Source organism: Pipistrellus hanaki (genome assembly GCF_964339955.1).
Source record: "Pipistrellus hanaki genome assembly, chromosome: 7".
Lineage (NCBI taxonomy): Eukaryota > Metazoa > Chordata > Mammalia > Chiroptera > Vespertilionidae > Pipistrellus > Pipistrellus hanaki.
The window spans coordinates 2,958,434-2,969,578 of NC_140509.1; the positions used below are offsets into that span (position 1 = coordinate 2,958,434).

Sequence of the window (11,145 nt, forward strand, 5' to 3'; positions counted from 1 at the left end):
TCACTCGGAGGGGTGGTGGGGGATAAAGGTGATGGAAGGAGACTTGCCTTGGGGTGTGACCACATTCTCTGCCCAGATGTTGCATGATAGACGTGTACACTGACACCTGTGTAATTTTTTAAAATATATATTTTATTGATTTTTTTATAGAGAGGAAGGGAGAGGGATAGAGAATTAGAAACATCGATGAGAGAGAATCATTGATCAGCTGCCTCTTGCACACCCCCTACTGGGGATGTGCCAGCAACCAAGGTACATGCCCTTGACCGGAATCGAACCCGGGACCTTTCAGTCCGCAGACCGACGCTCTATCCACTGAGCCAAACCGGTTTCGGCGACCTGTGTAATTTCATTAACCAATGTCAGCCCAATGAATTCAATCAAAAACTACAGTGACTTCAATCAAAAACTACCCAGGGGGACTTGATGAGAACCAACTTCAGACCCTACAGAACAGAGAGCGGGAAGACAGGAGCTACGGGAGAGGGTCTTTCCCGGTCTCAGACGCAGCAGGAAGAGCTCTGAGGCTGAAAGACTAGGTAGGAGGTTGCAAGGAGCAGGGAGAGAGGGGGCCAGGCCAGGTCGCTAGACGGCGTGGCTCCACCCTTCCCACCTCAGAGCCCCGGGGAGCCAGGGTCCTGCTCTGCTGCAGGCCCCTTCCAGTTCTGCTGGGACAAGCCACCAAGACCCAGCAGCCTGCCCTAGCCCGTTTGGCTCAGTGGATAGAGCGTCAGTCTGCACACTGAAGGGTCCCAGGTTCGATTCTGATCAAGGGCACATGCCTGGGTTTCAGGCTCAATCCCCAGTAGGGGGCTTGCTGGAGGCAGCTGATCAATGATTCTCTCTCATCACCGATGTTTTTCTCTCTCCCTCTCCCTTCCTTTCTGAAATCAATAAAGATATATTAAAAAACAAACAAACAAAAACCCCAGTGGCCTGAAGCTTCTTCCTCTGGGTATTAGTCCACAGAGAGGACCCAGCGGAAGCCCCTCTTCCTAGATCTGCCCTCTATGTTTCCACTCAGTTTTGAGGACTCATAAGTCTTCCCCCCTGCGTTCCCTCACCCTCTGTGGCAGTCTGGGCTGGCATTCAGTGACCACAGAACCCAGCAGGGCTTTCTAGAAAGGCCGTGGCCCGGAGCCCTAATGTGGAGTAAGCCTCTGCTTCTTGCATTTTCCAGCTGCGAGGAGGCAGGCCCTGGAGCGGGAACAGGGTGCCCTGTGCCGGGGCTGCAGGGCTGGAGCTGCTGGAGCGTGGCCAGGCCTGGTGGGAGGCACAGCAGCAGCGGCTCTGTGCGTGCGGGGCCTTGGGTGAGATGCGGGACAGCCCCAGGATGTGGGGGAGGGGGCAGGGACCACATGTGGACACAGCCTGACACTGCCCTGGAAAGGAGACAGTGGCCAGAGATGAGGAATTAGGAGCAGCACTGTAAGGCCAGGATGCCACCACCAAGTGCTAGGCGAGCGCTGCTGGCGTTGGAGGAGGCGGTCTGCCTTCTGTTCAGTGGGATGGGACTGGATCACCACTGAGGTGATGGGCCAGGGATGGACAAGGAGGCGTCATGAAGAACGGGGATCGGAAAGAGAAGCCAGAGAGGTACCTGGGCTCAGCTGAAACGCCAGCCTGCCCCTCCCAGAGCAGCACACTGTGAGGACCATGGAAACGGGCCTGAGCGGCTGGAACCCTTTCCCTGTGAGTTCATGAATGATAAGTGGAAAAAAGACTTCTGTGCTGATAAAAATGTTTCTCTTAATTGAGTGGGAGGGTGGTATCCCTTTCCCCCAAAGAATAATTAACGAAAACTTTGTGTTCAAAAAAAAAAAAAGAGCCCTGGCCGGCATGGTTCAGTATTTAGAATATCAACCCATGCGCAGAAGGGCCACAGGTTCGATTCCTGGTCAAGGGCACAAACCTGGGTTGCAGGTTCGATCCCTAGCCCTGGTCAGGGCACGTGCAGGAGGCAACCAATCGATGTGCCTCTCACATCAATATTTCTCTCTCCTTTGTCTCTTTCCCTTTTTTCTGAAAAAGCAATGGGAAAAATGTCCTCGGCTGAGGGTTAACAACAACAACACAGCTTTAAAAAAAAGAACAGGGAGCCGAAACCGGTTTGGCTCAGTGGATGTTTCTAGCTCTCTGTCCCTCTCTCTTCCTCTCTGTGAAAAATCAATAAAATATATTAAAATTAAAAATAAAAGAAGAACAGGGAAAGAGGGTAATGTGCTACTTGAGGGGACGGAGGCCCTGGCCTTTAAGAGATGGAGGGGAGAGTATCGGGATGAGGGACTCACATGGAAAAGGATGGCCTGTGGTGACAGGAGAGTGGCAGATGGGCCTCACGTTTTCACACTGTCAGCCTCCAGCTCCTCTTCTAGAATTTTCCAACATTCACACTCAGAGCCTGGTAGTCCAGTTAGCCCAGATTCAAAAGGTGAACATCTGTTTGAGAATCTGATTCAGGGAAAGGTGTTTATTGTTTTCGTTGAGACTTTTGAGAGGTTGGGGTAGAGGTTTGGGGTCAACACTGGTTTAACGGAGAACATCAAATATCCCGTTCTCCCCACGTCCTGTGCCGCCCAGGGCGGAAGGGAAGGCCAAGGAAGCAGGGCTCGTGGCAGCAACAGGTAAACAGGGGCACAGGGAGAAAGGCAGAGCACAGGTGCCCGAACTTCTCTCTGGGGTTGTCAGCGCAGCAAAGGGAACCATTCAGCCACAAGGGGAGGTGGCTCGGCCAGGCTTCCCCACGGTGGAGGCCTAGCAGTGTCTAAGGCTCCCTCCTTCCCCTCAGTTGGGACGGAGAGGCTGTCAGAACCCCCTGTTCTGCCTCCTGACTCCACAGCTAAGTGGCTCCGGGTGGTGGGCCCGCTGAAGTGGAACATGAGGGTGTAAAGGTTTTTCTCTGCCCCTGAAAACTCCCGTTTCACCTTCTTGGCATTTGAAGCTCTCACTCTCCCGGATGCTGTGCACAAATGATCTTTCTTTGAAACCTCTCTGGGGAAAAGACATGTTTATTGAAACTGTCCTTCAAATTTAAATACAAAAATAAAATAGAAGCTTCTCCAGAATTTCTAATAAAAACAATTCTATAAATAACACTTTCTAGTACCTTCCTACCCCAAGTCTTTGGTTTGCTTCCCACGAGGGTTAGGGAAAGTGCATTGTGGGGAAATCGATCACCCTTTATCCCAATCTTGCATGAGAAGGAAAACCTCCAGCCCCGCTGGGGGAGGTAGGCCCAGGCCCAGGCCCAGGCCATCTTCTCGCCAACGGGAGGGGTTGGAAATAGCGCTGGAGCCCACCCTTTGGGGCTGCTGTCACCAGGAGGCCAGGCCTAGAAGGAGCAGCATCCCTCCGACTGTGCCCCACCAGGGGTTGCCTGCCGGCCCTCCCCCAGCCCTGCCCCAAGTCACCAGAGGGGAGGGAGGAAGGATGGGGCTGGCCGTGGTGAGGACGGGGCCGGACCAGTGGGCAGGGACAGCGAGCTGGTCCTGCGGAGGAGAGGGAAAGCCTGTCTGGGTGTCTACACCCAAGTTAAGCCGCCCTCCCCTGCCTACCCTGCGATGGAGTGGGGGCGCGGCACCTGTGGGTCCGGGGCCAGCACCAGGAGCCGGAGGAAGGCATGGGTCGGGGGCACTGGTCCGGCTTCTCGACCCATCGCAGCCACAGTCACCACCACCACGGAGCGCGGGGCCGCGGACTGTGGGACCTCCAGCCACAGGCGCCCCCAGGCGGACTGGTTGTGCTCCAGGCGGACCCTGCGGGGCGGACACAGCCGGGCCCTAGAGCCGGGAGCGAAGGGCGGGGCCGGCGCCGGCGGAAGGGGGAGCGAAGGGCGGGGCCGGCGCCGGCGGAAGGGCGGTGGGACTGAGGGCCAATGGGGCGGGGGCGGGGCTGGGGTGGCTGGGGAGCAGCCGGCCTCACCTGGAGAGGTTGGAGGTGAGGGTGAAGCTGGAGTTGACCCACGTCCTGAGGTCGAGGTCCCGCGGCCCCGAGAAGCTGGCGATGCGAAGGCTGAGCGGGGCCTTGCTGCCCGGGGCCAGGGAGCCCCCCGGGCCACTGAGCTGCGGGGGGGAGGGCGGGTCAGGCAGGGGCCGCCCCTCCCACCCCGGCGGGCCTTCCTTCCCCAGCGGCTCACCTCCAGGAGGACCGGGACCACCAGGCAGGGCTGGGGGGCCGCGCGGCGCAGCTCCCGCCCGCCGCCGTCCCGGCCCAGCAGCTCCAGCGAGAAGGGCCCCGCGGCGGACAGCAGCGGGGGCGGGAGCGAGGCCACCAGGAGGCCGCGCTCCGGGGCGCCCCTGGGCTCCAGGCGCACGCGGCCCAGCTCGGCGCCCTCCGGAGCCCCTCGCAGCACCACGTGGGAGAAGAGGGGCGGCGGCCCCGCCCGGCGGCTGGAGGGCAGCCCCGTCACCTCCACCAGCAGCTGGGTGCGCAGACCTGGGCGGAGGCGGGAGGACAGGGGTCCCGGAGAAAAGAGAGTGAATGGCTTTCGGAACAGGGTACCCCTGGGGAGTGTTGGGGAGGCCAGGGGGGAGTTCGGTGCACATTTAGGTAAAACGTGTAAGTTGTAAGCCAATGGAAAGTTAAACACATAGAGAGTTTAGGGGTGAGGGGTAGATGCACCTGCCACCGGCTGGGTCAAGGGGTAGAGGCCAGGGTGGGGGCCGTCCTCCAGAGGGATCCCAAAGTGGAAGAGGAAGTCCAGCTCCGACCGAGCTGAGAGAGGGAAGGCAGTCCGAGGCCGCAGTGACTGATCTAGCTCTGAGCTCTGCAGCTGCCCTCCCCTCCCCTCCCTCCCCGGAATGCCCTCCTCCTCACCTTGCACTCTCACCCGGGGGCTGCCCTCCGCGGCCATCTGGATCTCCCAGGTCCCTGTCTGGGGGGGGTCACTCACGCTCACCACCCAGAACTGCCCAAAGCGGCGTGTGAGGCCTAGAGGCCCCTGGCCTTCCTCCTGGCCCTGGGAGAGCCCTGGTGGGATGGAGGGCCGCTGTCACAGGAAACACTCCCTCTGCCTCAGTCTCCTCCTGTTCGCCCTCCGCCTGGCACACGGACGCACCTGCAGGGCTCCGGATGCGGAAGCTGCGCACCGCCCCGTGGATGCGGACCGTCACGCCCCGGAGCAGCCCGTCCACAGTGAACACCAGCGGCCCAGGCTCCGGCCCCGGGGGCCCCAGGGGCAGGACCACCTGAAGGATGGCAGGCCCCATGGGGGAGAGATGAGGCGGGAATGAGGCGGAACAGAGACAGAAAGAAGCTAAGTGACGGTGACCAGAGGGGGCGGGAGCCGGGCACACAGTGAGGCTGGAGCGAGGGCCTAGGAGTCCCTCACTTGTCCCCAGGATGGACACTGGAGCCCAGATTGGGGACGGGCGGGGCTGACATGGGAGGGGCAGTGGGAGGTGGGTGGCCTGGCTCTCCGGGAAGACAAACAGCCCTTCCCACCCGACGCCTTCTGGCAACACGGCGCAATGCGAGAGAAGTGCAGCCTGAGCTGAAAGCCTGTCCCTCGGTCCCTGCACTCACCAGGTCGGCCACGCTGTCCCCAACCACGGCTGCCACGTCCCGGATGTGCTGATCTGTGGTGAAGATCACCTCCCCGCCAGAGGCCAGGGCCACCCCTTCATAAGGCTCAAAGCGCAGCGGGGACAAGGCCTGGCGCCGGCGCCGCGCCTGCGATGGGTCTGCAGTCACCAGGAATGTCACCTGCGCAGGAGCCAGCACTCAGGGGGCACCTCCGCGGCGGGCCTGTGCTCCAGTCCCGCGGGCTCCCGCTGGCGAAGGCCTCCCAGGGGCACCGCCCGCCCCGTTAGCTGCTGCCTCTCCTGTGACCATTGCCGTGCCGCCCACACAGTGGGTTGTTGGCAGCGAGGTCTCAGGTGTTGCGATGGGTTGCTGGGGGCAGGTTCAGATACCAGGTCCGTCGGGGAGGGCAGGGCCTCCCACTCTTCAGTTGCGAAGGGATCTGGAAATGCCAAGCTCATTGTCCAGGCTCCCACGCCATGCACGCTGCGTGGACCACCAGGGGGGTGGCCCTGTTGTGAGCCGGGTCCCCTGTGACCCTGGGAGCTAACACCGCGTCGCCCCCGCCATGCTCACTCTGCAGCGTCGCTCCTGAGCCAGGGCTTCCACGCGGTGGGTGAGAAAGGCGTCCTTGGGGGAGGCGTCGGTGAAGACAAAGATGTCTGAGAGGGGGGAGGTGTGCAGCAGGGCCAGCTGGCAGGGAGGAAACGCTGGTGTGAAGACGGCGGCAGGGATGGGCAGGGCAAGGAAGAGCTGGAGTGAACGAGTGGGGCCAGACAGGGAGGGATGGGGACAGGGTCCCAGGAAGGCTCTCACGCCCCCTGATGGTGGGGCCTGAGAAGGGGGAGAGCGGGGCGGGGAGGGCGGACCTCCAGGGCTGACAGGCTCATCTCAGGCTCGTCTCCGCCCCCCACGGCCTGGATCTCACTGAGCAGCTGCCAGAAGCTGTCAGGGTCACTGGTGCTGAAGACCGGGCCAAACCCTGGGAGGAGGAAACGGTGGAGAGAGTGAGGAGCCCCCTCCGCACGCCCCTGGGCGGGCAGCCCTGAATGCAGGTGCCCCGTACTGCGAGGCTCGGCCTCTGCTCGGAGTGGGCCTCGTTTCCTCAGCAAGGGGCGCTCCCTGGGCCTGGGGCCTGTCCGGAAACGTGTGTACGGATGAAAACGGCCGCTCGGCTTCCCCCCGCAGGGCCAGAGCAGTAGCAGCACTCACCTGGGGGGAGGGGGGGACTGGGAGACTAAAGGAACTGCTTTTGTGGATCATGGAAGAGTGCCTTTGACACTTAAGTGGCTGCATTCATTATTCACTTGCTCATGCCTTCACCGGATAAGTGAGGATCTGCTACCTGCCAGCTACGAGATTCATGCAGACTCAGACGGCCCGGGGAAAACTCAGTCCTATAGGCTGATGATCATTTCAACCCTGGGAGACAGGCAGGGGGGAGCTAGTGCGAACCCATTTATGGATGATGAAACTGAGGCAACGTTATATGACCAATCTCAGGACACACAGTGAGGCTAGCCCAGGTCAGATTGCCCGTTCAATGCCACGTAACTGTCTGTCTCAGATACTCTGCAGAGGCCTGCGCCCGCCAGCTCCGCCCCGCCCCGCCCCCGCCTGTGGGAAGTAGGAGACCTGACAATGGCTGGGCCTAAGGAAGCAGGCTGCCGCCTGAGCGTGGGTGCTGGGGCCTTTGGGAGCAGGGAAGCAGGGCGATTGTTCCCGGGAAGCCTGCTCAGGGTGCCGCTTCCCTTCCCTCCGCTGTCCCGGGGCCGGCACCTGGGTCGTGAAAAGGCACCAGGACGTAGTGGGCGGGCTCCGCGGGGCCGCCCCGCCGCTGCTCCGCGATGTGGCGAGCCTGGCTTTTGGCGGCCTGGATCTCCTCGCCCATGCTGCCCGTGGTGTCCAGCACAAAGCTCAGGCTGGAGGCAGGGGTGATGGCCAGCAGCCTGGGGAGAGCCACAGCGGGGTCTGCACTCGGCCCGGCCCGGAGCGCCGAGGGAGCCCCTCCAGCCGCTCACCTGGAGAAGCCCGGGTCGCCCAGGCGGCTCCGCAGGAGCCCGAAGGCCTGGATGGAGGCCAGGAGGGCCAGCTGGGCAGCCTGGAGGTGGAGCGCGTGGTGCGGGGAGAATCCGGGGGCTGTGCTGTCCTTGTTGATGCCTCCCCGTGGGGGCTGGGCGCTGCTCTGGTCAAAACGGCCCCCGTGGCTACACTTTCCTGGTTGGGGGAAGGGGTCTGGAGGGTGGAAGTACAACACCCGCCGCTTCCCAGGAGCCGGGCCCTCTCTGAGCTGGCCCGTGGCTCACTGCTCGGCGGAGGCCCGGCAGGAAGTGATGGCATTCTGGGGGGACATCGCACAGCACCTGCGGGGTCCCCAGCCCTCCAGGCCCTCCGGCAATGGAGGCCTCGTTAGCTGCTCCCGCCCCTCCCCTACAAGTCCTGGCCACTCTCAGGCCTTCATCCACCCATCCTGCCGGCCCGCTTTCTCTCCTCAGGAAGTGGGGCGAGGACCTAGAGCCTGAGGTCCCTGGGACAGGGCCGGGGAGGACATGACCCTCCCCTACTTCCGAGGCTTCTCTGCCTGGTACCTGGAGGCTTGGCGGGATAAGCTCCAAAGTAGCCGGAGGTGAGGCGGGCGGAGCCCAGCAGGTTCCCGGGGCAGCTCAGCTCCGCGCAGTCGGCGCAGGTGGGGTCTCCCTCTGCAAGGGAGGCCACGGCCTGGAGCCTGCCTGCCGCCCGGCCCTACCCTGTCCGGCCCGGCAGCCGTTCCTCCGCGCCCCGGCGGCAGCCCTCAGGGGCCACCCCGCCCCCGGCCCGAGCTGACCCTGAGCCGGGCTGCCGGGGAGCCAGTCTGCGGGGCGGGGGGCGGCACTGGGCACGGAGGCAGCTGCGGTCCTCGCTCGGCTGGGAGTCTGAGGGGCCGAGAGAAAGCCCGGGACACCCCCCGCCCCCCGCCCCGAAGGAGACTAGCTGGGTGCGCAGCCTGGCCTGGCGGTCTTCCCGGTGGCCCGGGAAGCCTCGGATGGGCCTGGTTGAGCTGAGCCCGGGGGGGGGGGGGGGGGGGGGGGGGGGGCGGGGCGCGGGGCGGAGGCGGAGGCGGAGCCGGGGGGCGGGGGGGGGGGGCGGAGGCGGAGCCGGGGGGCGGGGGGCGCGGGGCGGAGGCGGAGCCGGGGGGCGGGGGGCACGGGGCGGAGGCGGAGCCGGGGGGCGTGGGGGGGGTGGGGGGCGTGGGGCGGAGCCGGGGGGCGGGGGGCGCGGGGCGGAGGCGGAGCCGGGGGGCGGGGGGCGCGGGGCGGAGGCGGAGCCGGGGGGCGGGGGGCGCGGGGCGGAGGCGGAGCCGGGGGCGGGGCGGAGCCGGGGGCGGGGGGCGCGGGGCGGAGGCGGAGCCGGGGGCGGGGGCGGAGCCGGGGGCGGAGCCGGGGGCGGAGCCGGGGGGCGGGGGGCGCGGGGCGCGGGGCGGAGGCGGTGGGGATGGCCGTACCTCGCGCCAGGCCGCCCAGCTCCTGCCTCGGCCGGAGGAGGTGCGGGTGTGGCCGCCGCTGCCCCAGCTCCACCCAGTTGCTGTGACTGTAGAAGTCCTGCTCCGGAAGGAGAGGGGCGGCTGTCTGTCTCCGCTGCCCCCTCACCGCCGGGCGGACGTGGGGACCGGGGAGGGGCCCCCAGAGGCCTGGCCGACAAGGCGCCGCCGGCGAGGGGAGAGGGGCGTGAGGGGAGCGGGGGCTGAGGGGAGCCGGGCGGTGAGGGGAGAGGGGCGTGAAGGGAGGGGGGGGGGGTGAGGGGAGCGGGGGGTGAGGGGAGCGGGGGGGTGAGGGGAGCGGGGGGGTGAGGGGAGCGGGGGGGTGAGGGGAGCGGGGGGGGGGGTGAGGGGAGAGGGGGCCGGTGAGGGGAGAGGGGCGTGAAGGGAGCGGGGGGGGGGGGGGAGGGGAGCGGGGGGAGGGGTGAGGGGAGAGGGGGCCGGTGAGGGGAGAGGTGCGGTGAGGGGACGGGGCCGGTGAGGGGAGCGGGGGTGAGGGGAGTGGGGGGTGAGGGGAGCGGGGGGCCGGTGAGGGGAGCGGGGGCTGAGGGGAGCGGGGGCGCGGGGCTGAGGCGGAGCCCGGGGGCGGGGAGGGGAGCGGGGGGGGGGTGAGGGGAGAGGGGGGTGAGGGGAGCGGGGGCTGGTGAGGGGAGAGGTGCGGTGAGGGGACGGGGGCGGTGAGGGGAGGGGGGGGCGGTGAGGGGAGCGGGGGGGTGAGGGGAGCGGGGAGTGAGGGGAGCGGGGGCCGGTGAGGGGAGCGGGGGTGAGGGGAGCGGGGAGTGAGGGGAGCGGGGGCCGGTGAGGGGAGCGGGGGTGAGGGGAGTGGGGGGTGAGGGGAGCGGGGGCCGGTGAGGGGAGAGGTGCGGGGAGGGGATGGGGGCGGGGAGGGGAGAGGGGGTGAGGGGCCGCCCGCTCGTCCTCCTCACCTGCAGGGCGTGGAGGGCCGCCCCCAGGCGCTGCCGGGCCAGCGCCTGCTCCCCGGCCTGGGCAGCCGCCAGCGCCTCCCGCAGCGCCCCCGCCAGGCGCGCGCGCCCCGGGCCCAGCCGCTCAGCATCGAAGTGCCAGTCGGGGTCGCCCCGGGCAGGTGGCAGGAAGTCCTGGGCTGCGTTGGCCCGAGACACCTCGCCTAAGGCTGCTCGGAACCGCCGGGCAGGGGCCCCGGGTCCGAAGTAGGCGGCAAAGAGGTCGTCGGCGAGGAGGGTGCGGCCCTGGAGAGGCAGGGGCAGGGCCTCGGACCCGGTGCCTGCTCCCGGGCTGGGGGCGGAGGGCGGCGGGAGGGTGTTGGGCTGCGGGGCGGAGGGGAGGGGCCGCGGGCAGGTGGCAGGACCCAGGCACACGCACCAGGAAGTCCTCGAGGCGCAGGGGGGCCCGGCCCGGGGGCGGCCGCTCCAGGAAGAGCTGCAGGGTGGCATTGAGAGCCGCCGCCTCTGTCAGGTCCTGGTGGGTGACCGAGCCGGGGGCGGCCAGGAGGCTCCAGATGTTGGGGAAGAAGGCAGATGTGGGCGGCAGCAGCGGTAGCAGCAGCAGCACAGGGGCCAGGGCCAGGGCCAGGGCCATGCCGGCGGGGGGCATAGCGGCGCGGACCTGGGGCCGGAGCGCTCCTGGAGGAGAAGCAACCCCTGGGCAGGCGGCCCCGGCCTGGGCACCTGCGGGCGCTCCTGCTTCTGCCCCGGCTCCGGCTCCGCCGCTCCCCCCTCCCCGCTCCCTGCCCAGCCAGCCCGAGGGCCTCACAGGCCAGCTGGCACCTTCACCAGCAAGAGGGGCCAAGGCTCCTCCCCGGGACCCCTCCCCACCCGGCCTGACACCCCTCCACCCCAGCACGGGAAGCCCCTACCTGGTGCTGGGTCCTCAGCAGGGCGGCCAGGCTGTCCCAGGCCCTGAGGTCAGAGCTATAATTAACCGGCCTGGGACCGGCGGGAGGACAGGCCCAGAGGTGGGCTGGACTGACCCCTGGCCTGTCCGGCCCAAAGCCACCGCACTGGTGGCCCCGCCGCAGCGGGAGGTGAGCGGGGGAGGGCGCCCGCCGGCGGGTGGCGCAGCGTGACTCAGGCCTGGCTGGGGGCCAGGGCAGACCCAGGTGCACCAATGACCACAGGGCTCTGTGCCCACCC

The 11,145-nt window shown here is 66.6% G+C and overlaps 2 protein-coding genes and 1 long non-coding RNA gene across 4 annotated transcripts in view; 1 reads left to right on the forward strand and 2 right to left on the reverse strand.

Annotated features, from left to right (window-relative positions):
* The window catches only part of LOC311626233, a 1,185,289-nt gene that overhangs the window by 272,867 nt on the left and 901,277 nt on the right, over positions 1–11,145 (reverse strand). The window lies entirely within an intron of this gene.
* Positions 32–2,508, forward strand: SAPCD1 (suppressor APC domain containing 1; the record flags this gene model as incomplete). Its single annotated transcript, XM_084890207.1, is given in 6 exon segments — positions 32–53; positions 1,181–1,227; positions 1,229–1,335; positions 1,713–2,411; positions 2,413–2,443; positions 2,449–2,508. Coding segments are annotated over 6 exon segments (966 nt in total).
* On the reverse strand, positions 2,464–11,020 carry VWA7 (von Willebrand factor A domain containing 7). Of its 2 annotated transcripts, none has more exons than XM_084891061.1 (17): positions 10,869–11,020; positions 10,376–10,635; positions 9,961–10,242; positions 9,002–9,098; positions 8,109–8,219; positions 7,542–7,737; positions 7,300–7,469; positions 6,390–6,502; positions 6,097–6,213; positions 5,524–5,703; positions 5,057–5,186; positions 4,816–4,968; positions 4,621–4,713; positions 4,136–4,434; positions 3,922–4,056; positions 3,581–3,755; positions 2,464–3,488 (listed from the first exon to the last, which is right to left on the reverse strand). In XM_084891061.1, exons 2-17 carry the CDS (start codon positions 10,604–10,606, stop codon positions 3,181–3,183), a joined length of 2,790 nt encoding a protein of 929 aa, XP_084747187.1. In that variant the 5' UTR covers positions 10,607–10,635; positions 10,869–11,020; the 3' UTR covers positions 2,464–3,180. The 2 variants fall into 2 exon arrangements, with proteins under 2 accessions (XP_084747187.1, XP_084747188.1); XM_084891062.1 differs by having other exon boundaries at positions 3,922–4,061.

Excerpts from the sequence above, each read along its gene's own strand:
- VWA7 (XM_084891061.1), bottom strand. The coding sequence starts at position 10,606 with ATGCCCCCCGCCGGCATGGCCCTGGCCCTGGCCCTGGCCCCTGTGCTG. Across the intron at positions 4,714-4,815 it reads CCCCCGGGTGAGAGTGCAAG|CTCGGTCGGAGCTGGACTTC; the intron begins GTGAGGAGGAGG and ends TCCCTCTCTCAG. Across the intron at positions 3,489-3,580 it reads TGCTGGCCCCGGACCCACAG|GACCAGCTCGCTGTCCCTGC; the intron begins GTGCCGCGCCCC and ends TCTCCTCCGCAG.